Source organism: Onychostruthus taczanowskii, unplaced genomic scaffold (genome assembly GCF_017590055.1).
Source record: "Onychostruthus taczanowskii isolate IOZ18803 unplaced genomic scaffold, ASM1759005v1 scaffold91, whole genome shotgun sequence".
Taxonomy (NCBI): domain Eukaryota; kingdom Metazoa; phylum Chordata; class Aves; order Passeriformes; family Passeridae; genus Onychostruthus; species Onychostruthus taczanowskii.
The window spans coordinates 2,122,597-2,145,123 of record NW_024507105.1 but is presented as its reverse complement, the minus strand read 5'-3'; the positions used below and the strand labels follow the sequence as shown (position 1 = coordinate 2,145,123).

The 22,527-nt window shown below is 63.3% G+C and overlaps 4 protein-coding genes across 5 annotated transcripts; all 4 read left to right on the top strand.

The window, feature by feature from the left end:
* Positions 1-16: 16 nt before the first annotated feature.
* Positions 17-11,961, top strand: LOC121347660 (inactive phospholipase C-like protein 2). Of its 2 annotated transcripts, XM_041426478.1 has the most exons (6): positions 17-127; positions 4,220-6,709; positions 6,931-7,134; positions 7,708-7,783; positions 9,151-9,260; positions 9,366-11,961. In XM_041426478.1, exons 1-6 carry the CDS (start codon positions 122-124, stop codon positions 9,549-9,551), a joined length of 3,072 nt encoding a protein of 1,023 aa, XP_041282412.1. In that variant the 5' UTR covers positions 17-121; the 3' UTR covers positions 9,552-11,961. The 2 variants fall into 2 exon arrangements, with proteins under 2 accessions (XP_041282412.1, XP_041282411.1); XM_041426477.1 differs by lacking the exon at positions 17-127 and having other exon boundaries at positions 4,148-6,709.
* Positions 11,463-11,961, top strand: HCRT (hypocretin neuropeptide precursor). Its single transcript, XM_041426481.1, has one exon. It carries the CDS (start codon positions 11,463-11,465, stop codon positions 11,778-11,780), a length of 318 nt encoding a protein of 105 aa, XP_041282415.1. The 3' UTR covers positions 11,781-11,961.
* A 3,096-nt stretch (positions 11,962-15,057) lies between these two features.
* On the top strand, positions 15,058-20,987 carry LOC121347724 (potassium voltage-gated channel subfamily H member 4-like). The gene is made up of 10 exons (XM_041426586.1): positions 15,058-15,187; positions 15,303-15,434; positions 15,577-15,719; positions 16,633-16,876; positions 17,532-17,689; positions 18,020-18,227; positions 18,350-18,544; positions 19,695-19,894; positions 20,187-20,436; positions 20,526-20,987. Exons 1-10 carry the CDS (start codon positions 15,058-15,060, stop codon positions 20,951-20,953), a joined length of 2,088 nt encoding a protein of 695 aa, XP_041282520.1. The 3' UTR covers positions 20,954-20,987.
* An 81-nt stretch (positions 20,988-21,068) lies between these two features.
* Positions 21,069-22,467, top strand: LOC121347552 (potassium voltage-gated channel subfamily H member 4-like). Its single transcript, XM_041426266.1, has 3 exons — positions 21,069-21,348; positions 21,435-21,511; positions 21,597-22,467. The coding sequence occupies exons 1-3, from the start codon at positions 21,069-21,071 to the stop codon at positions 22,044-22,046; spliced, it is 807 nt and encodes a 268-aa protein (XP_041282200.1). The 3' UTR covers positions 22,047-22,467.
* Positions 22,468-22,527: the final 60 nt, after the last annotated feature.

The window sequence follows — 22,527 nt, the reverse complement described above, 5'->3', positions numbered from 1 at the left end:
GTTGGACACCAACGGGCCCCACGGCGGCCGCGGCGGCAGCCCCGGCTCGGGCTCAGGCAGCAGCAGCCGCGAGGACTCGGCGGAGCGGAGCCCCGCGCCCGCCGCGCCCCGGGCCAGCATCATGAAGGTGAGAGCCCCGCACCGGCAACGCACCGGGCCGGCCCCCCCGCGCCCCGGGCCCGGCACCTGCGCAGCGCTGGGGAGCCGAGCCGAGTCCCCGCGCCGAGCCCCGCGTCCCCCCGCACCCGTTCTGGCCCCGCTCCTCGCTCCCCCTGTGCCCGAGCGGCTCCGAGGAGCTGCAGAGCAGCTGCATGCCCGGGCGACCGAGGGTCGCCACCTGCCCGCGGTGCTGCTCACACCGGGACTGACACAGCGTCCCCGCGCCCTGCCCGGACCCAGGGTCCCCAAGGGCACAATCTGGCCCGGCCCGGCTCTGTGGAGTGTCCGTGCGTCGCGCTGTGAAGTGTCACGGCCACGCTGCAGCATCAGCCGGTCCCGCTCAGGACACCCCTGGCTCCCGTGAGAAGATGCCCGCTCCCACCCCTCGAGCAGCTTCTGCTCTCCCGGGCTCTCCTGACAAGCACTGAGCCTCGGGCCTGGCCTGAGCAGCTTGCAGTCTGCTCCTGGTGCTGGTGCTGCCGGGACGTGGTGGGGCCGGGGTCCAGGGAGGGTCTCGGGGGTCTCCCACCTGGGCAGCGGGTCACACGTGTGCTTTCCTAAATGAACGCCCCTGATTGTGCTGCTGCCAGCGGTACGCGCTGACACAATAGGTCACGTCCGCCCGGCACTCGCCTCCGTGCTCCCGGCAGCCTATTTTAAGCTGGGATTGCTCCGGTGCTATTAATACCCCGTGAGGGGGCTGTTTCCGTGGTGCCCCAACCCCACTGTTCCGTCCCCTGGATCCAGTTTTCTGGGCAGAGGTGTCGGGACCCCGAGTTCTGCCCGTGCCCGCCTGGGCTCTCGCTGCAAACTGTTGCGGGGGCGGCCGGGCTGTGCCCACGCGGGGACGGAGCGGAGCCTGCCGGTGCTCCCGTGCAGCCAGAGGCTGTGCCCGCTTTCCCTGGGGACATTGCCAGGATCTCCTGCTCCTCCCGGGATGGAACAGCATCCTTCCTTGCCCAGGGGCCATCCGTGGGCACCGCGGGCTGGGGGTGGTGAACCTCTCGCTTGCTGCCGGGCCAGGCACATCGCGCATCCCTGTCACCGCCTGCGTCACCGCGGGATTTGGCCTCACGTGAAGGTCGGGTGGCCCAGGGCCAGCGCTGGCCTGGGGGGAGGTCAGACCCGAGCAGTGTCCCCAGCTTGTGCTGATCCCTTGTGCATCTCTGAGTCCATGCGGGGCCTGAGTGGCAGCAGAGGCACATGTGGGAAGAGCTGCCGGCTCTGTTGTTTTTTGGGATTTCCAGAAAAGGCTGGAGGAGTGAATCTGAAAGTGCGACTCACTGGCTCTGTGGAGACAGGGGGCCTGGGGCAGGAGGGTCCAGAGCTGTCCCCTGCAGTGTCCCGTGTCCTGGCTAGAGGACCTGCTCCCTTCTTTCTTCTCAGACAGAAAGCAGAGGGGCTGGTGGTCCTGTGGGCTGGGAGGATGCTGGAGAGGGTATTGGGTCTGTCCTTCCCTGCTGCAGGAGTCATCCCCTGAGCCCCCTTCCCATCGTGTGCCAGCCCCAGGAGCTGTGTGGTGCCTCTGCCGGGATCTGACTCCACGGCCCCTCGCCGGGGAGTGTCAGCTGGTGCCGCGGGGAGTGGATGTGTCAGTCGCTCTCTGCTTGGCAGGGAACAAACGACGGTAGAAAAGCCCTGACTGTGCTTGGTCTCCCACTGCCTCAGCTCCAGAGCTGCTGCCTGCCTGCACCTCTGCCCACGCTGCCCAGACTGGGATAGTGGGGACACCCGGGACCTGGGGAATTCAGCTGCTGATGAATCACATCACGGCCAGACGGGGGGATAAAGGGGAGGGAGGGACAACTGATGGGCCATTCTCCATCCCGTGCTTTGACAGTGGTTATGTGGCCGGTAACCGTGGCAGTCACGTGGAGGCTGAGATTAGGGCATCAGCACTCACCAGGGCACTAATGCAGGAGATAATTGGCTGAAGAGGTGATTAACACATGCTGCAGAGCTGGGCAGCACAGGCAGCTGGGCTGGAACGTGCCCTCCGTGCGAGCCCACGCTCGCCGCTGGCACCGTGGTTGGCATTCGCATCGTGGTCTGTGCTTTGCTCTGTGGAGCCCTGCCTGCTCCCTGCCAGCTCGGTGGCACAGTGAGCAGGATCCCTGCTCTGGCTGGAGCTCTGCCCTGTGTCTGGGGGTGTTCCATGCTGCCATGGCCATGGGCACCGTGTCCTCCTTGCTGCCTTACTCATCACCTGCCTGCGCTGCTCCTGCTGTGCCTCTCCCAGCACTTCGTGGGTTGAAGATCACCTGGAACAGCCTGGGAAGGGGCTGCCAGGGAGCAGAGACTGTTCCCTGCCAGTCCCCAGGCTGCACTGAAGAGCGTAGGGGAGCTGCAGACGGGAACTCCTCGCATCCCCTGCTTGCCGCTTGCCCGTGCAGAGGGAGAAGCAGAACCTGAGTGCTCTTGGGTCTGTGCCACACATCTGCACCCCGAAGTGCTGCAGCAGGCACCATGTCCCCTGTCTAAGCCTGGGAGGGCGGGGGTCTGCAGGGAGGGCGTTTGTGCTTTCACCCCGAGCCCGGTGGTCGGGGGTCCGGCGGGGCCGGTGCCGGTGGGCTGTGTCTGGCTGCCTGCAGCGGGCACAGCTGGAAGCAGGTCCCCGGCGCTGGGTGCACGCCAGGCCCCCCGCCCGTGTTTCCTTTCCGGATGGATTTCCTGTTTTCAGCCGTGGGGCCCGGTGCGGAGCTGCGCGGGGTGGGTGCGCCGGGCGGGGTCCGCAGGGAGGGGGGGTCCTGCCGGAGCCCTCGGTGCAGCCCCCGGTGCCCATCGCCCCGCGGCGAGCTGGGGGCTGCGGCTGCCTCTCAGTGGGGCGCTCAGATTGCAGCATGCAGGAGGCATCCGGCGTCGAGTCCTTCCCCGCAGGGCTGGCCGATGGCGTGACCTGCCGCTGAGCGCCTGCCGACCCGGGATGGCTGGCACCGAGGCAGAGTCTTGGAGCTCGGCCAGCTCCCTGGAGCAATCTGGCAGCGAGAGGATGAGAACAGCCACCACATCCGAGCTGCAGGATAGGAGGATATGCCTGGCTCTAACAAGGGGCTGAGGGCTGGTGCTTGTTCCTCCTTCCCTGGGCCTTTGTGTCCTGGGCATCCTTGGAGGATTCCCCATTCCCTGGGGAAACCGTACATCCATTTGTGTGACTTTTCCAAATGCCCTTGGCTGTGTCTGCCTGACCCCGTGGGGCAGATCCCGACCCTCCAGGACCAGGCACGGGATGTGCCTGCCCTGGTGCAGCCCCGTGTGGGAGCTGTGGAAGCTCTCGGGGCATTAGAGAGGAGCAACCCCTCACCTCTAACCTGGGCAGCTGAGCAGGACCTGCCTCTGACAGAGACACCACCAGATTAGAGGTGACTCACCATAATCTTGAAGAAGTGGATTAAATCTCCTCCTACTGTGCTACTTAATGAAATCCATCCCATAATACACTCCTGGCCCTGCTGTTCCCCCTTATCCCCTGCCCCTGCCAGCCCCGTGGCAGCTGGGCTCCCTCCCTGTGGTGAGGCAGGGCAGAGTGTGTGCATGAGGTGCTGGCAGCAAACAGCCCGTGCCGTGGTGACCCTGTGCGACACAGCCATGGCCGTCCCCAGCACGTGGCACTGGCAGGGGCTGTCCTGCCCCACTCCTCTCAGAAGAGTGGGGGATCTCCCTTGGTTCCCAAGGAGCAGCTCTGCCCGTGCATCACATGTTGGTGTCTGTTTTCCTCTGCTCCCCAGACAGGGGCTGTGCTGGGTTGCTGGCGCATGGCTGTGCCTGTGAGGGTGAGCAAGCAGCGGGGAAGGATCCAGCTCAGGGCCAGGAGCAGGAAGGAAGGAAGGAAAGCAGAGTTAAAATAAGCCAGGCAGTGAGCTGTGAGGGAAGCCAGGGCTGGAGCTGGCTCCCAGCCCCCAGAAGAGGGGCGGACTGGAGCGGACTGGGCTTAGTGTGGTGCTGGGGCACCCTGGGGCAGTGCTGGGGTGGGGGGACCATGGGGCAGGAGGATGCCAGGAACTGGTGGGGCATGTGCTGCCTGGCTGTCCCTGACGGCTCTGCCCCTTTCCCACCCTGGCAGGATGGCTCTCGGCAGCGGCCTCCACAGAAGAAGAAGACAGTGTCCTTCAGCTCCATGCCCAATGACCGCAAGATCAACAGCACAGCTGCCTGCATCTCCCTCATGCTGGAGGGCTGCGAGCTCAAGAAGGTGCGCTCCAACTCCCGCATGTACAGCCGCTTCTTCGTGCTGGACGCCGACCTGCGCTCCGTGCGCTGGGAGCCCTCCAAGAAGGACTCAGAGAAGGCCAAGATTGAGATCAAATCGGTCAAAGAGGTGCGGCTGGGCAAGAAGACGCCTGTCCTGCGCAGCAATGGCCTCTCCGACCAGTTCCCGGATGAGTGCGCCTTCTCCATCATCTATGGGGACAACTACGAGTCCCTGGACCTGGTGGCCAGCTCGGCAGATGTGGTGAGTGCCTGGGTGATGGGGCTGCGCTACCTGGTGTCCTATGGGAAGCACAGCCCTGAGGCGCCCGGGACTGGCCACCCCAGCCTCCGGACGTCCTGGATCTCCTCTGTCTTCGACCTGGCTGACCTGGAGAAGTCTGGGCGCATCCCCGTGGCCCGGGCTGTGCAGCTGATCAAAGCACTCAACCCTGGCATGAAGACCTCCACCATCGAGCTGAAGTTCAAGGAGCTGCAGAAGGCCAGCGAGCGTCCTGGCACGGAGGTGGCCTGTGACCTCTTTGTGGAGGCATACTGCGAGCTCTGCACCCGCCCTGAGATCTTTTTCCTGCTGGTCCAGTTCTCCAGCAACAAGGAATACCTGGGTGTGAAGGACCTGCTGATGTTCCTGGAGGTGGAGCAGGGCATGGAGGGGGTGACAGAGGAGAAGTGCTTGGAGATCGTCAGCAAGTACGAGCCCTCCAAGGAGGGCCGGGAGAAGGGCTACCTGGCCATCGACGGCTTCACGCGTTACCTGCTCTCTGCTGACTGCTCCATCTTTGACCCCCAGCACCGCAAGGTCTGCCAGGACATGGCACAGCCCCTCTCCCACTACTACATTAGCTCTGCCCACAGCGCCTGCCTGCTGGAGGACAACTTCTGGGGCCGCTCGGACATCAGTGGCTACATCAGTGCCCTGGGCCTGGGCTGCCGCAGCATCGAGCTGGTGCTGTGGGATGGCCCTGAGGGTGAGCCCGTGGTCTACACCAGCCCCTCGGCTGCCTCCTGTGTGCCCTTCCGTGCCGTGGTGGGGCTGATCGACCAGCACGCCTTCACTGCCTCCGCCTACCCCCTCATCCTGTGCCTGGTGGTGCGCTGCTCGGCCCCCCAGCAGCGGCTCGCTGCCCAGTGCCTGCGCAAGACGCTGGGGGAGAAGCTGTACCTGGAGCCCCCCAACCCCGTGGCCTCCTACCTGCCCTCCCCGGAGGAGCTCAAGGGCCGCATCCTCATCAAGGGCAAGAAGCTGCCGCCCACCTGCGAGGACAGCGAGGGGGAGGTGTCGGACGAGGAGGAAGGCTGGGAGCTGGCGCGGCGACTGGGCCAGGAGGACCGGGAGGCGCCGGAGGGAGGTGGCCTGCGGCGGGTGCGCCTCAGCCGTGAGCTCTCGGAGCTGGTGAGCCTCTGCCAGGCAGTGCCCTTCCAGGACTTTGAGAGCTCGAGGCGTGGGCAGCGCTACTGGGAGATGTGCTCCTTCAGCGAGGTGGAGGCGGGACGCTTTGCCAACGAGTGTCCGGCTGAGCTGGTCAGCTACAACAAGCGGTTCCTCTCCCGCATCTACCCCAGCCCCATGCGCATCGACGCCAGCAACATGAACCCCCAGGATTTCTGGAAGTGCGGCTGCCAGATGGTGGCTATGAACTACCAGACACCAGGGCTCATGATGGACCTGAATGCGGGCTGGTTCCGGCAGAACGGGGCCTGTGGCTACGTCCTGCGCCCGGCCATCATGCGGGAGGAGGTCTCCTACTTCAGTGCCAACGCCAAGGACTCGCTGCCCGGCGTGCCTGCCCAGCTCCTACACCTCAAGGTCATCAGCGGGCAGAACCTGCCCAAGCCCAAGGGCTCGGGGGCCAAGGGGGAGGTTGTGGAGCCCTATGTCTGTGCTGAAATCCATGGCATCCCGGCCGACTGCGCCGAGCACCGCACCAAGACAGCCCTGCAGAGCGGGGACAACCCCATCTTCGACGAGAGCCTGGAGTTCCAGATCAACCTGCCGGAGCTGGCCGTCCTGCGCTTCGTTGTGCTGGACGATGACTACATCGGGGACGAGTTCATTGCCCAGTACACCATCCCCTTCGAGTGCCTGCAGCCCGGCTACCGCCACGTCCCCCTCCAGTCGCTGGCCGGGGAGCCCCTGCCCCACGCCACCCTCTTTGTGCACGTGGCCATCACTGACCGCCGTGGCGGGGGCAAGGGGCACCGCCGGGGGCTGGCAGGGCGCCGGGGCCGCCGAGTGCGGGAGTACACTTCCACCAAGGCCACCGGCATCAAAGCCATCGATGAAGTCTTCCGGACGGCCACCCAGCCGCTGCGGGAGGCCACTGACCTGCGGGAGAATGTACAGGTAGGACCCTGCAGAGGCACCGGGGGACCTGGCTTCTTCAGGGGAGGATGGGGCTGGACTGAGAGTGGTGGGGAGCCAGGCTGTTCCCCTTTTCCTGGGGAGTGTGGGCGAGGAGCCTTACCTGGAGCAGAGAGCTGTGGGAAGTGGGGGTGTTCCTGTGTCGGGAGGGGCTCCTGGGGGTCTTCCCAGCTGAACTCCTGACTGGACGCTGGTCTCTGCAGAATGCATTGGTGTCCTTCAAGGAGCTGTGTGGGCTGACACCCGCTGCCAATATGAAGCAGTGCATCCTGACAGTGTCCACATGGCTGCTGCACAGTGACAGCGCGCCCAGCGTCACCCTCAACCTGGCAGAGCAGTACCCCCCCATGGAGGCCCAGGGCCCCATCCCCGACCTGCTCCGCAAGGTCCTCACTGCCTACGACACGGTAAGTGCCGTCCTGCCGGGGCTCGGCTCCCTGGGGAGGCTCCCTGGGATCAGTGGCACCGGGACCAGCACCCAGCGGTGGTGCAGGTTTTGTGGGATGAACCTGAGTCGGTTTTGTGGGGTGAACCTGGTTAAGTTTTATGGGATGGATCAGGCAGGTTTTGTGGGATGGATCAGAAGGTCCAAGGATGGGGAACCCTGAACTCACTGGGGTGAGGGGAGGGTGCACAGCCTGGGGGCTGCATGAGGGCTGCCCAGGGAGGAGTCTTGCCAAGGCACAGGCTCGCCCTGGTCAGTCTGACCCTCGGACACTGCAGCCCCTACCCTGTGCCTGCACTGCCTGTGCCTTGCCCTGGTCCCACCAGGTGGGAGAAATCCCATTAACAGCCACAGCCAGAGCTGCTTCCTTCTTTTGTGTTGAAGGGAACCTGGCCACTGGCCACGTGCTGGTCACACCATACCCGGCCGTGTGTGGTGGGGTGGGAAGGGCCAGACCCTGGGCACCGTGCTGGTGCAGGGGGCAGCCCCTGATGGGCCAGGGCTGCCCAGCTGCTCATGTTGCCCCTCTCCCTAGATGATCCAGACCAGCCGGACGCTGATCGAGTCTGCTGACGCCGTGTATGGGAAGCTCATCCAGGCACAGCAGGCAGGTGGGTCCTGGAGGGCACCCCCAGCTCTGCCCTGGCTCTGGTGGTGGACCCAGGCACGTCCTGGGGGGCTCAGGGATTCCTGCACTGGGGCAGGGTGTGGGTGGGTGGGCTGCAGAGCTGTGTGGTAGGGAGCAAGCAGAGTGGGGGAGAATGATGAGGAAGCGGGGAAGAGTCATTAGCTGTCAAACGCCAGAACATAATTAGTGCCAGAAATAACAGGCTGGGGCTGACGGCAGAAATGGCAACTGAGTGTTAAGACTTCCCAAACACATGGCAGAACCCACACAGGCAGGTGCTGCTGCTGCCTGCCCTGGTCCTCCCTGCAGGTGCCCCCACTCTGGCAGCTGCCTGGGACCTCTGGCCCCCCTCCAGGCCCCTCTGTTGGCTGGAACCACACAGGGATAGTCCCCCCAGCTCCAGGTGCTTCTGTGGGCTTCCTGTGGGGCTGGGAGAATGTCAGGAGCTGGAGAGGCTTGGGAAGAAGGAGGGGGCCCTGCTCTGCTGTCCCCGCCATGCCAGCCTTGCTGCCAGCAGCCGGGTTTGTTCCCTGCCCACGCTGCAGACGGAAATCTCCCCAAACTCTTGGCTCAGCTCTGCCACTGCTGTGAGCCCTGGGGGAGCGGAGCAGTGGGGCACAAGCTGCAGGGCACAGATTGGTGCTGTGCCCTTCCGCACTGCTCTGCAGAGCAGAAGGATTCTGGGGTGTGCAGCCCCTCGGGGTGCTGGTAGGCAGCAATTTGGCACTGCAGCCCCCACCCCCGTGTCCTGGTGGTCCCTGCTGTCACCCTGGCCGTGCTGGGGACAAGCTGCTGCGGTGCCAGCGCAGGCTGGCAGGAGCAGGGGCCCCGGGGAGCTGGGTGGGGGCGCGGGGCTGTGGGCGGGCTGATTGGCAGCGCCAGGGCGAGCGAGCTGCGTGGGAGCCCCGGCGTGGGCCCGGAGCCGCTGCTGCGTCACGAGGGGTAAATATAGCACCCACTCACAGGGATGGCACGTGGGGCACAGTGAGGGGGCCCGCAGCCGTGGGGGGGTCTGGTGGCACTGCTCTGAATGCCCCACAATGAGCCATGGTGGGCGACAGTTGTGTCTCTGCCCAGGGTCTTCACTGCCCTTCAGGACCTCATGGTGTCTGGGTGCAGAACGGCCACGGGGTGCTGCTGACCGTGGGGCTGGTATTTGGGGGGTCCATTGGCCCATCATTCAAGGCATGGAGGATTCTTGGGGCTGCTGGGGCGGTGGGGAGCCCACCCAGCCTGCAATCCCATGATGGGCAAAGAGCATCCCTCTGGCTTGGTCCCTGTTGGTGTGGGTGGTGGCTTGTCCCTGTGCCAACGTCCCTGCAAGCACTGAGCACCTCTCCCATCAATCAGGGATGGATTTCCACAAGGAGCTGCATCGCATCGAGACCAAGGAAGGGCTGCGGGGCCGCAAGCTGCAGAAGGCGCTGGAGAGCTTTGCCTGGAACATCACTGTCCTCAAGGTGAGGGGCGAGGGCTGCCCTGCCCTGCCCTGCCCTGCCCTGCCCTGCCCTGCTCTGTCACCCTCCTGCTCCCCCCTAACACCGCCCGAAATCTCCCCCCCGCAGGGCCAGGCTGACCTCCTCAAGCACGCCAAGGCGGAGGCGCTGGACAACCTGTGGCAGATCCACAATGCGGGACAGTCCTGCGGCATCGGCAGGAACGGATCAGCCTCGCCCGAGCCCTCTCGGCTGCAAGCCCCGCTGGAGCCCATCCCGGAGACGGACGGAGGTGGCGACACAGCGTCCTGCTGACCCCGGTCTGGAGCTCGGGGCCCGGACTGAGCACCCCTGGCCACAGGGGCCGGGAGCAGGGAGCCCCAGCCTGCCTGGGCAATGTGTATGAGGCTGGGTGCCTGTGCTCTGCCTTGCTGAGGGGCTTGCACCAGAATTCAGTGGAGAGGTTGGGGAGAGATATCCCTGCTCCCTCTTGCCCCGCCAAGCTCCCAGAGGACTCATCCGTCCCCTCCATCTGCTTCTGGAGCCAGTTCTCTGCTGAGGAGCCAGTGGGTACCCCAGTGCCCATGTGCATGTACCCCCAGCCTGCTGTGCCAGATGCCACTTGGAAAAGCAGCCCCAGGTCTGGGCTCCTGCCCACCCTCCCCAGGGCTGCAGGTTTGGACTCCACCAGCCCTGGGAAAAATCTGGCTGGCAGAAGGATCCTGGCTGCTCCTGTCACCTCTACAGCATCCCTCTGGTCCCCACTCTGCAGAGGGGCTGGGAGGCTCACTGGTGCAGCAGATGTAGGGCCAGGGCATCCCTGAACAGCAGATGTGGCTTCTGGCATCAGGGAAATGTTTGGGTTCAACCCCAGGGCAAGGGAGTTCAGCACAAGCAAAGGCTGGGGGGGGTGTGGGGTCTGGGTTATAAAGAGTGCAAGAGCCTCCCTGGTGCCTGTGACTCCCTCTGTTCCAGGCACAGCACCAGGATGGGACGGTGTCACCAAAGGGGATGGAGGGTGGCACCGGGTACAGGACCCTGGTGGCACTCTCCCTCCCTGGCACCAACCAAGCGCAGGGTGACGGCTCCCCGCGTCAGTCAGGGAGCTGTACAGCTGCTGGCACCCCTTTGTTTGGGGGGTTAATTAGCCTAATTAAGAGAGGGCTCTGAGCAGCGGCCCCGCACACTGTGCTGCTGTCAGAGCCGGCCAGCGCTGACCTTCAGCCCCTTTGAGCCAGCCCAGCAGCACAGCCCGTGGGCAATTATGGCCTCATTAGTGCCAGGCACCCCTACCCTCACAATGGGGAGCTGCAAATGAGGGGAAAGGCCTGCACGGTCTCCGGGCTACCGGCCACAGCGCTCCCACGTCTCCCAGACACCGGCTGCTCCCGCTGCCCCAGGTATTTTTGGCAGCCCTATTGTGCCAGGCCCTATAAAGTGGCAGTGGCAGTGCAGGGTGCTGCGCTGTCGGCTGCCTGATGGGACATGCCCCAGAGCTGCTCAGCCACATGAAGACCCCAGCAAGGATGGAGGTGCCCAACACCAAGGTGGAGTGCTGCAGCACCTGGGGATGAGGGAACAGCGATGGGTGGGAGATCGGAATGTTGGGCTGGGGGTGTGGGAGGGCCCGGCTGGTTTCTTGGGAAGCTCCGAGTGTGCAGCAAATCCCCAGGAATCCCTGACTGTAGCCAGCAGCTGATGAGAGAACTGCCTGGGAGGGAGCTGGACATGCAGTGCCTGCAGCATGGGTGCTTTCACTGCTTGTCCCGTGGCACTGGACAGCGAGAGGAGGGTGCTTGCCACAGCTGCTGTGTGCTGGAGCAGGGCAGGGGTGTAGTGAGGACACCCACACCTGGTTGGGGACACAGGTGAGGAGCAGGGCAGGGGTGCGGGGAGGACACCCACACCTGGCTGGGACACAGGTGAGGTGCAGGGCAGTGAAGGGTGAGGCTCCAGGTTCACCTCAGGTGTGGTGGGGCTGAGCCCCTGCGGCAACAAGCAGGGCAGTGGGGAGTTGAACGCCTGTGGGCACAGCAGAGGGGACAGTCCTGGGTTGGGCAGTCCCTGTCTCTGCCCTAACGCTGCCCGTTGCTCCGGCAGCCCCGGCGAGCTGCCTGCCTCCTGCTCCTGCTGCTCTTCTGCTCCCTGGCTGCTGCCCGGCAGAGCCTGCCCCACTGCTGCCGGCAGAAAACCTGCTCCTGCCGCGTCTACGACCTCCTGCACGGCATGGGCAACCACGCCGCCGGCATCCTCACACTGGGCAAGAGGAAGAGCGTCCCCCTGGCCTTCCAGAGCCGGCTCTACCGCCTGCTCCACGGCTCCGGCAACCACGCTGCGGGCATCCTCACCATGGGCAAGCGCGGGCAGCACTCGGGCACCATCTGCCAGGAAGCCTTGGGCTGCCCTGCGGGCACGGTCGCCCAGCCGACAGCGGTGCCGCGAGGTGCTGCCACCAGCCCTGACGGCCCCAGGGAGTGCCAGGGACACTCAGGGAAGGACCCGAGCACGAGCCAGGCCCAGGGAGCTGCAAGGAGCTTTTACTGAATGGGATGGGGGCAGCGGGACACGGAGAGGATCCCTGGCAGGATGGACTCCGGGCACACGCAGCCGGAGCTCGGTGTAAATAGCACTTTTAGATACCTCCTCCCAGCCCTGGCCCTGGCCCAGCCTGCTCAGGGCACCGCGGGCACCGCGGCCTTTTACAATAAATGGTAGCCTGATGTCACCCGGCTCTGCTGTGTCTCTGGGGAGGGCTCGGTGCGGGGGCAGCTGCCGGAGCGAGTTCCTTCCTCCGCGGGGCTGGGACCGGGCTCATCCTCGGCGGCTGCACTGGGGCGTGAGCGGGACCCGCTGCCAGGACAGAGGTTAACCGAGGTGCGGCGCGTCCCGCCCCTTCCGCAGCCCCCGTGCTCCCGAGCGAGCCGGTGGCGAGCGGCTCCCGCGGCCGGGGGGGTCCCGGTGCCTCCCGGTACGGCGGCTCCCGGCGCCACCAACCCAGAGCGCCCCCGGGCCAGCTCGCTCTACCCGCGGGCGGGGGACGGTGCCCGACGGTGCCGAGGCCCCTCCCGGTGCCGGGGCGGGGCGGGGGCGGGCCGGGAGCCCCGGGCGGGCCGGGATCAGCCTGCGGTGCTGCGGAGGGGCCGGGGGCGGCGGAGGCAGCCCCGCCGCCGCAGCCCCGCCGCGGCCGGCCGGTCGGGCGGGACGATGCCGGTGATGAAGGGGCTGCTGGCGCCGCAGAACACCTTCCTGGACACCATCGCCACCCGCTTCGATGGCACACGTAGGGCTGGGACGGGACCGGGGAGGGGCCGTGGGGGGAAACCGGGTGGGGGAAGCCGCTGTCCGGTAGGAGACGGCGAACGGGACACGGCTCGCCCGGCCCCGCAGAGCCGGCGCCTCGGCCGGTGCGGGCAGCCAGGCGCTGTACGGGGACCGTCCCGTACCTGGCCTCGGTGCTCCGGTACTCCCCGTGTCCCGGGTCGCCCCCGCGATGCTCTCCCCGCTGCCGGAGCCGCGCTCAGCACCAGGGACAGATCCCGGTGTCTGCGGGAAGGGCGCGGGGCCCCGGGAGGGGCGAGGGAGGTTCGGGGAGGGCACGGTCGGTGTCCACACGCCCGGGCTGACCCGGGATCCCCAGGCCTCCGTGCCCGAGTGGGGCCGGTGTCCCCGGGCGCTGAGCTGCTCTCCGTGTCCATATGCCAGGGCCGGGATGGATGAATTCGGGATGGGTGGTACCCGGGTGCCACATGCCAGCTCCAGCTCTGCTGGCACCATGAAGCCACCCAGGGACGGGCCGCGTTCACGACTGACCTCAGCTTCCCCTCAAAAACACCTGGAGCAGGTGTGTCCCGGGCCAGCTGCCTTCACGGCTGAGCATCTCCTCCCTTGCTGGGAGTGACTGGCATGGAGATGGCACCGGGAGCCTGCAGCCACCTCCCAGGGCACTATCGAGGCACTTGGAGCACTTTGCTGTGATGCGAGGTGCCTCCGAGCCTGGAGTGGCACGGAGCAGCCCTGGAGGCACAGAGAAGCTGAAATTTGGGATGTTACCCTTGGGGCTGCAATGTGTGAGAAATCTCTGTTCTCTGACTCTGACTGAGCTGTGCCTGGAGGTGACAGGGCAGAGCCACATGTGTTTCATGATGGTGATCCCACTGTTTCTCCAGAGGGGCAGAGCTCCTGGATCAGGCTCTCCAAGGAAGAATCCCCAGGGAAGCTGCCTGCAACACCAGGACCAAAACCTTGGGAATTTGCCCTGGAGAGCCTGGCTTTGCCTACAGTGCCCTGTCCAAGCCTGCCCAACCACCTCCACCGGGCACTTTTAAACAGTGTGGGGCTTTGCGGGTTTGATGTGCCTCTTATCGGCTTTATCTGCCATGGAGAGGGGTTTAGGGCAGTGATACTCTGTGGGGAGTTAACCCTGCCTCTCCCAGAGCAGAGGCTGCTCTGTGCCCAGGGCACCCAACCGGGCACAGTGGCCACCATGGCTGGGGTCTGCCAGCCTGCCAGGGCCACATCCTCCAGCTCAGTGAGCCACTCCCAAATGCAAACCCTTGTTTTCTGTTCTAATAACACATCCTGGATATCACCATAATCCCGGCTTCCCAGAGCCAAAATCTGGCCTTAGTCACAGCTTCAGGCTATTTTTGCTTCTCCGAGCTAATCCTGGGCTGAGCTGTGCTGTGGTGGCCCCACGGCACCTCCAGCAGCCAGGGCTGCCTGTGGTTGCCTCCCTGCCCTCCCACAGCCTCTTGCAGTGCTTGCCTGGCACCACTCTGCCCGTGGTGTGCGGGTGCTGGCATCACCATGGACTCCTTTGTTCTGTGAGAGGGGGCAGAGCACATCCACCTGATCCTGGCTGTGTGCTGCAAGGGTTCTGTGCTGGGCACCCACACCAGAGACCGCTTTGGGGCTGGGAACACCCTGGTCTGGCCACGCTGGGTTCCACCACAGTCTGTGCCAGCTGCACACCCGTTTCCTTGGCACCCTGCTAACATGAGCCCCTCTATCCTGCCGTGGGGCAGGGCTGGGGCTGGGGGGCTGAACAGCTCTTCTGTCACTGGGCAGGGCACAGGGCTGGCGAGGACTTTGCTGTGGCTTGTGCCACCTCCCACCGCCAGGGCTGGGTGATGCTGGGGTGGCTCTGTGCTGCTGAGAGGCCGAGGATGCTGCAGCTCATCCCTGGCCCACGGCAGCTGTGTGCTGGCCCTTGATGGTTTTTCTCCCACCCTCTCAGCTGGTTTCTCAGCACCCACACCTCTGGGGATCTCAGCACCACAGCTGGGCACCCCTGGGCTGGGCACGCCCAGCCGGGAGCTGCTGCTCCCATTAAGCTCCCTGAGCCCTGGCAGAGTGGCAGATGGTGAGGGGGAGGCGTGAGCTGCCTCGCGTGGGTGATGGGGGCGGGAGACAGATCTGGGCTCCTTCCCCTTCCACTGCATGGGGCTGGGGTCCTGCCTGGGCTGGGAGCAGCAGGACAGGAGATGAGCAAGCTCTGGGAGCAGCTAGGGGCAGCCAGCAGCCACATGGAGATCTGGCTTCACTTGCCAGAGGGAAACATCGGGAGCCAGGAGGGCTGGGCTGCTGTTTGTGCCCTCTGAGGTGGTCCCAAGTCTGGGCTGCTGTTTGTGCCCCCTGAGGTGATCCCAAGGCTGGGCTGCTGTTTGTGCCTCCTGAGGTGGTCCCAAGGCCTCGGGGGCAGCTGTGTCTCCTTTCAGACAGCAACTTCATCCTGGCAAACGCTCAGGGCCGCTGTGGCTTCCCCATCGTCTACTGCTCCGACGGCTTCTGCGACCTCACGGGCTTTGCCCGCACCGAGGTCATGCAGAAGAACTGCAGCTGCCGCTTCCTCTGCGGGGCTGACACCAGCGAGCCCGTCCTGCAGAGCATCGAGAAGGCGCTGGACAGCAGGCAGGAGTACCAGGCTGAGGTCTGCTTCTACAAGAAGGGTGGTGAGTGGCACAAGGGGCTGGGTGCTGGCCACAGCTCCAGCTGGGGTTTGCCCTCTCATGGTCTCATGGCTGGGGGGGAGCTGCCCTGCCTTCACCAACTCTCTCCTGCACCCAGGAGCTGCCTTCTGGTGCCTGCTGGACATCATGCCCATCAAGAATGAGAAGGGGGAGGTGGTGCTCTTCCTCTTCTCCTTCAAGGACATCACAGAGAGCCGAGGCAGGAGCCACCCTGGTGACAAGAAGGAGGGTGAGCTGTGGAACGGGGATGGGACTCAGGGAGCAGTGTGTGCAGTGGGCACGTGGCAAAGGGGCTCCCTGTTCCCTGGTGGGGAACACGTACACCCATGGCACGGCACTCCCACTGACTCAGTGTGCCCTGTCCACTGCAGAGAAGCAGAGGAGTGAGAAGCAGAGGAGCAAGAAGCCTGGGAACTCTCACCTGAGGGCTGCACGGAGGCAGGGCCGGACCATGCTGCACCAGCTCAGCAGCCAGTTTGTCCGGAGGGACCGTGGCGAGATGAAAATCAACCGTGTAAGGACCTGGGGGAGCCCCAGTTTTGCCCAGTGCCTTCCACGCTGGGGCTGTGGTGAACTGGCAGTGCAGCAGCTCTCCCGAGAGCAGCCCCCAGCAGAGCCCAGCCTCACTGGGATGCTGCTCCCATGCACGTCTCTCCCTGGCTTGCCAAGTACTGAAATGCCCCCCAGCTCTGGCAGCCACGCTGTACCCAGGCTGCACTTGTGTTTGGTTGGCAGCAGGAGAACCCAGTGGGTGCCCAGAGCTTGCTGTTGAGACAGCAGACCTGGCAGCTCTGGCAGAGCTGTGCCTCTCCTCATACACTCACTGTCAGGAAACCCCAGTGCTGGCTCTGAGCACAGCCACGCTGGCTCTGGGGAGAGCTGTAACCAGGGTGCCAGAGCTGTGGAGCTGCCAGATGGGGCACAGTCCTGTGCCAGCCCCTTTGCACAGCTGCTGTGCCCAGTACAGGGCACCCCCTGCAGTTGTGGGGGCAGAAGGAGGGTCTGAGAGCTGCTGGGTCCCAGAGCTGATGAGCAGGCAAAGGATATCAGTGCACCAGTCTTGAATTTTGGGGATCTGGGTGGGATGGCCCTGGCTCTGCCCTCACCTCTCCCCTCCTCTGCCCCCCCATGTGATTTGGCACCTGAGATGGTTCCAGGCAGCTGTTGGCATTGCCAGGGGATTACTGTTAATAGCAATGACATTGCATTAATTGGTGTGCATTGCATTAATTGCTGTGCTGCAATCAGGGGTTCTGTGCCCATCCCTGAGGGTGACCACAATGCAGGAAAAGGGCATCATCACCCTGGCATCAGGGGGTGCCAGCTGGCTGGCAGGACTCAGGAGGAGTGGTGGCTGTGGTGGCCTTCACCCCTCGTGTGGGATGGCCCCTGCAGCACCCCCGTCCCACCCCACGTTTGCCCTGCAGAACGTGTTTGAGAACAAGCCCTCCATCCCCGAGTACAAGGTGGCCTCGGTACAGAAGTCCCGCTTCATCCTGCTCCACTACAGCATCTTCAAGGCTCTCTGGGACTGGCTGATCCTGCTGGCCACCTTCTACGTGGCTATCACTGTCCCCTACAATGTCTGCTTCACGGGCACGGAGGACAGCCTGTCAGCTGCCCGCAGCACCATTGTCAGCGACATCGCCGTAGAGATGCTCTTCATCCTGGGTAGGTCTGGGGCTCAGCATGGCTGTGATCAAGGGTCCCAGGGCGAGGGAAGAGATGAGAATCTTGACTCTGTGTTTCAGAAGGTTGATTTATTATATTATATTATGATGTGATATGATATATGGTATGGTATTATATCATATAATATCATATAGTATCATATCATATTATATGATATTATATTATAATGCTATACTAAAACTATACTAAAAAGAATAGAAAGAAAGGATCTGTCAGAAGGCTGGAAAGGAAAAGAATGGAATCATAACAAAAGCTCATGACTCAGAGAGTCCGAGCCAGCTGACTGTGATTGGCCATTAATTAGAAAAAACCAACATGGACCAATCAAAGATGCGCCTGTTGCATTCCACAGCAGCAGATAATTACTGTTTTTCTTTTCCTCTGAGGCTTCTCATCTTATCAGGAGAAAAATCCTGGGTGAAGGGATTTTCATAGAAATATCACGGCGACAGCTCAGCACTGATCCAGGATCCAGGACATGGTGGGGCAGGGATCAGGGGTGATGGAGAGGGGAGTTGGGATTGTTGTGCCCCTGGGCACACCAGAAGCGACACCAATGTTGGCTGTGGAAGCTGGCTCAGCTCTGCCAGCCACAGCAGGGGTGCTGAGGGCTGGTCCTGCTCTCCTGGGGTAGATATCATCCTGAACTTCCGGACAACGTACGTGAGCCAGTCGGGCCAGGTTGTGTACGACCCTCGCTCCATCTGCATCCATTACGTGGCCACCTGGTTCTTCGTGGATCTGATTGCTGCTCTGCCCTTCGATCTGCTCTACATCTTCAACGTGACCGTGGTGAGTGCTGCTGGCACAAACACAGCCTTCAACAGCAAAGCTGCTGCCCGCCTCCCTGCCCCTCTCCAACAGCCACATCTCCTATACTGACAGGGGACCATGACAACCCACAGGTGCCCTGATAAGCCACAACCCTGTCTGCCTGCTGGGAGTTGGGCACAGGGCTGCAAGGCTGATTGGGGATGAGCTGCCCCTGCCTTGCCCTGTAACCCATCACCCTCCTGGCAGCTGTGGGGGTCACAAAGGGTTCCTGCCCCAGGGGCAGTGTTGGGGTCCCTTCTTGTCCCTTCCTGCAGCTGCACCAGGTTCACCTTCCTGCCTGCCCCCCAGACCTCGCTGGTTCACCTGCTGAAGACGGTGCGGCTGCTGCGGCTGCTGCGGCTGCTGCAGAAGCTGGACCGCTACTCGCAGTACAGCGCCATGGTGCTCACGCTGCTCATGTCCATGTTCGCCCTGCTGGCCCACTGGATGGCCTGCATCTGGTACGTCATCGGCCGCAAGGAGCTGGAGAGCAACGACCCCCGCACCTGGGACATCGGTGAGCGCGGGCCGGAGGCGTGCTGGGGCTCTGCATCCCCGCTGGGCTGCGGGGAGCACAGCCAGGGCTGCAGCCCTCTCCGCTGGCTCCTGCAGGTGCTAACCCCGGGCTGTGCTTGGCAGGCTGGCTGCACGAGCTGGGCAAGAGGCTGGAGGCTCCCTACATCAACAATTCGGTGGGGGGCCCCTCCATCCGCAGCGCCTACATCGCCTCCCTCTACTTCACCCTCAGCAGCCTGACCAGCGTGGGCTTCGGCAACGTCTGCGCCAACACGGACACCGAGAAGATCTTCTCCATCTGCACCATGCTCATCGGGGGTGAGGGAGCAGCGGGGCTGGGCGGGGTGCTCACCTCGGGCTGCCAGGCAGGGTGCTGGGGGAGGTGATTTATTAAAAAATGTGGATATTGATCTAGTACCGATATCCAACTGCGACGGACAAAAACTCTCTAACAGTTTAAAGTTAGAAAGTGTGTGTTTATTGTGGTGTTGTGTGGGATAGCTCCCAAATACATGCTGCAATTTACAGGTGACTACAGAGTCCTTTTATCCATACAACTATTGGATACCCAAAATACAAATCCATATTCATAATTTTGGTACATCCCATTCCCCGCTTCGTATGCTAATTAATTCAAAAGCTATTAAGCATGCATGGTTTGTTCCTTGAAATGGGTCAGTGGTCCCTTTCATGGGGAGGGGTCCCAAAATGAGGAAGTAAATGAAGTCTTCCTCATTCTGACCTTTCTACCTTTTCAATGCAAATATGACAAATGAACTCTTGGTGAAACTCTCATTCCTGTCTTCAATAGGTTTCAGAACAGAGGAGGCCCACAATTGTCTTATGTTCCTAAAGCTATTTATCAATTTCTATATTCTTCATTATAAACCCAGTTAGCCAAACATTGTGTTGACAAGCAATCGATTATTAATTAGTTAACTACTAAGTCTTAACTTCATCAAGGCCTACCCATTTATTTTAATTAACTCCAATAAAGCTTATCCCTAACTAAAAATCTTAGCTCCTTTAAAATCTCTAAATTCCTTAAAGTTCATGTCTCGGAGGTGATGGGATTTTTATAGATGGATAATGAGATGATTGGCTCTTGCAATTAAAGGACAACTGTTGTGTGAATATTAAGGAAAGCTTTAGTGATGTATAGTTGTGTATTGTAGTTTAGGTGTCCTCTGTTGTCTCCATAGTTCCTTTTCCTCCCCCTGTATTGTGACCATCAGACACCCGGGGTTGTCTAGGACAAGCAAAAAAGAATGAGTGTGCGTGTCCCTTATCCGGGGCAGTAACTTAGTCCTTTGTTGTATTTTTATTAAGGTTTAATAAACCCTCTTAAATTTTCAAAGTGAGCAGTTTCTCGCAGGACTGTGAGGCAGCCTTGGGCGGGGTTTGGGGAGCAGCCCCGTGCCGTGTCCCCGCTGTCCCCGCGGGGCTGACGCTGCCCTCCTGCCCCCAGCGCTGATGCACGCCGTTGTGTTCGGCAATGTCACGGCCATCATCCAGCGCATGTACTCGCGCCGCTCGCTCTACCACACCCGCATGAAGGACCTCAAGGACTTCATCCGCGTCCATCACCTGCCCCAGCAGCTCAAGCAGAGGATGCTGGAGTATTTCCAGACCACCTGGTCGGTGAACAACGGCATTGATGTTAATGAGGTAGGAGGTGTTGGTGGGGCTCGGCCAGCCCCCTCCAGCCCCGGCCTGCACCTGTGGGGAGCAATGGGGATGGCAGGGCCAGCTCAGAGTGGTGCTGGAGGAGCAAATTCTGACAGCACGGGGAGCGGGACAGGCATAGGGAGCAGATTAGCAGATTAGCATCTGATTACCGCAGTGCCTGCCTCTGCCCCTCGGGAGTGCTGAGACACCAGGGCAGCTCAGCAGCGAGATTCCCCGCAGGAAAGCTGCTCCCTGCCCCTCGTGCCCAGAGCCCCGGCTCCTCTGTCCCCAGCTGCTGCACGACTTCCCCGACGAGCTGCGTGCGGACGTGGCCATGCACCTGAACAAGGACATCCTGCAGCTGCCCATCTTCGAGACGGCCAGCCGGGGCTGCCTGCGCTCCCTCTCGCTCCACATCAAGACCTCGTTCTGTGCCCCGGGGGAGTATCTGCTGCGCCAGGGCGACGCCTTGCAGGCCAACTACTTCGTGTGCTCCGGCTCCCTCGAGGTGCTGAAGGACAACGTGGTCCTGGCCATCCTGGGTGAGGGCAGGTGGCGTGGGCTCTGCCCCAGCCCTTCCTGCTGCCCGGCAGGGTGAGGGGCTCGTGTCACTAGCCCACCCCTCCTGCAGGCAAAGGGGATTTGATTGGAGCCGACCTGTGCAGAACGGACCAGGTGATCAAGACCAACGCGGACGTGAAGGCTCTGACCTACTGTGACCTGCAGCACATCGGCCTGCGGGGGCTCTGTGAAGTGCTGCAGCTCTACCCAGAGTACGCCAGCAAGTTCACAGCTGACATCCACCAGGACCTGACCTTCAACCTGCGGGAGGGCAGCGAGATGGAGGTGGGTGCGTGTCCTGCTGCTCAGGCCCCTTCCTGTGCTCACAGCCCTGGGGCTGGGGCTGTGCACGGCCCTGGAAGGGGAGTCTGTGCTCTCAGTCCCCAAGGCTGGGGCAGGGGCTGCAGCTCTGCCACGCTGGCACGCAGGTATGTCCTGGCCTGGCTCTGTGCAACCCGGGGAATTGGCAGAGAGAGCCTTTGCAGTACAGGAGGATGAGGTAGACAGAAGGCCAGGAAATGGGGTTGGAGAGAACTGGGGGAGGGTACTGCAGGACAGACAGCCAGGGCAAAACCTCCTGGAGTGCAACATGCAGCTGGGTTTAGTCACGTTGATGGCTCCAGCATCTGGGGGGGATGTTCTGCTGCAGAAATGGATCTGCTGCACTTCACCTCTCCCAGCTCTGCTGAGAGAGGCTTGGATCTCCTCTGGAGCATCTCCCTGGTACCCAGTTTCCCCCCGAGCCTCACCCCTCCTGCTCGGGGCAAACCTCACCTCCTCCTGCTCTAGAGTGGTGGATGGCATTGAAGACAACGGAGGGACTTCGGAGGCACAGAGCTTCTGCTTCAGCACGGAGCCGCCGCCGGGCGCTGCGAGGGACTCCCCCGGCGCAGGTAGTGCCAGCAGCGCCGGGCAGGGCACAGTGCCAGCCCTGGGGCTTGGCACGGCGTCCCACCGCTGTCTGCCTCCCCCCCAGCAGGGACTGACCCCGGCAGCCCAGCCCTGGTGGTGGAGGCAGAGCAGATAAAGCAGAACATCGGCAGGCTCAACCAGGAGGTGCGGTGGGGAGCAGAGGTGGGTGCACGTCCCCAAAACCCCCGGAGACACCGGCGGGCGCTCACTGCTGTCTGTCCTCCTCCAGATCAACCACCTCAACCGGGAGGTTTCTCACCTCAGCCGGGAGCTGCAGGGCATGATGGAGCTGCTCAAGGCTCACCTGGGCACCCCGCACTCCCCCGCCTGTCCCTGCCGTCTGCCCGCCGCCGTCTCGCCGCCCGCTGCCCCGGCGCGCCCCTCGCCCCCGGTGCCCCCCAGCTCCCTCAGCTCCCCCAGCGACAGCCCCCGGGCCAAACGCTGCCCGGTCCGCAGCCGCTCTGCCCACGCCGCCGCCACGCACCCCTGGCTGGGCGCCGAGGGGCCGCGCCCGCTGCGGGGGGACAGCCCCGCTCCCGGTGCCGACCCCCGCCGGGGCTCGGACTCGCAGCCGCCGCCGCTGCCGCCCCGCTCCGCCCGTTCCTTCCCCGGCTGCTCTGTCGGGGCTTGGTGCCGCGCCCGCCCGCAGCCGCGATCCGGCTCCACCAGCTCCCAGTGACCCCGCGGGCACCGGCGGGAGCCGCACCGGCGGGAGCCGCACCGGGGCTCTCCGCCGCGGGACCCTCCCCGGGGGTCCCGGGACCCGCACTCCGAACACGCGCAGGGATTTTGATACGGTTTTATACTCTTGGCCCACGGGGCCTTTTCTACAGCCCCGCCCGGGTCTCCCGGGGCGGTGGGACGTGGCGGGGCAGCGTAGGGATCTCCGGTGATGTCTCCGGTTTGCCCGGGGGTCACGGGCGCTGCCGCCCCTCCGCGGCTGTAGTTCGTGTTGTTCCGCCCCGCCTCTCCCACGCTCCCCGCAACACCGAGAAATAAAGGCTCTATTTTTCCAGCCCCGGCTCCGCTGATTCTCCGTCCGCCGCGCCACGCCCGAGTCCCTCACGGGGCCGGTCGCACCGGGACTCCCCCGGACTACAACTCCCAGCAGTCCCCGCGGGAGCGCCATGACGTCACGCAGAGCTCACCGGGGCGGGGCG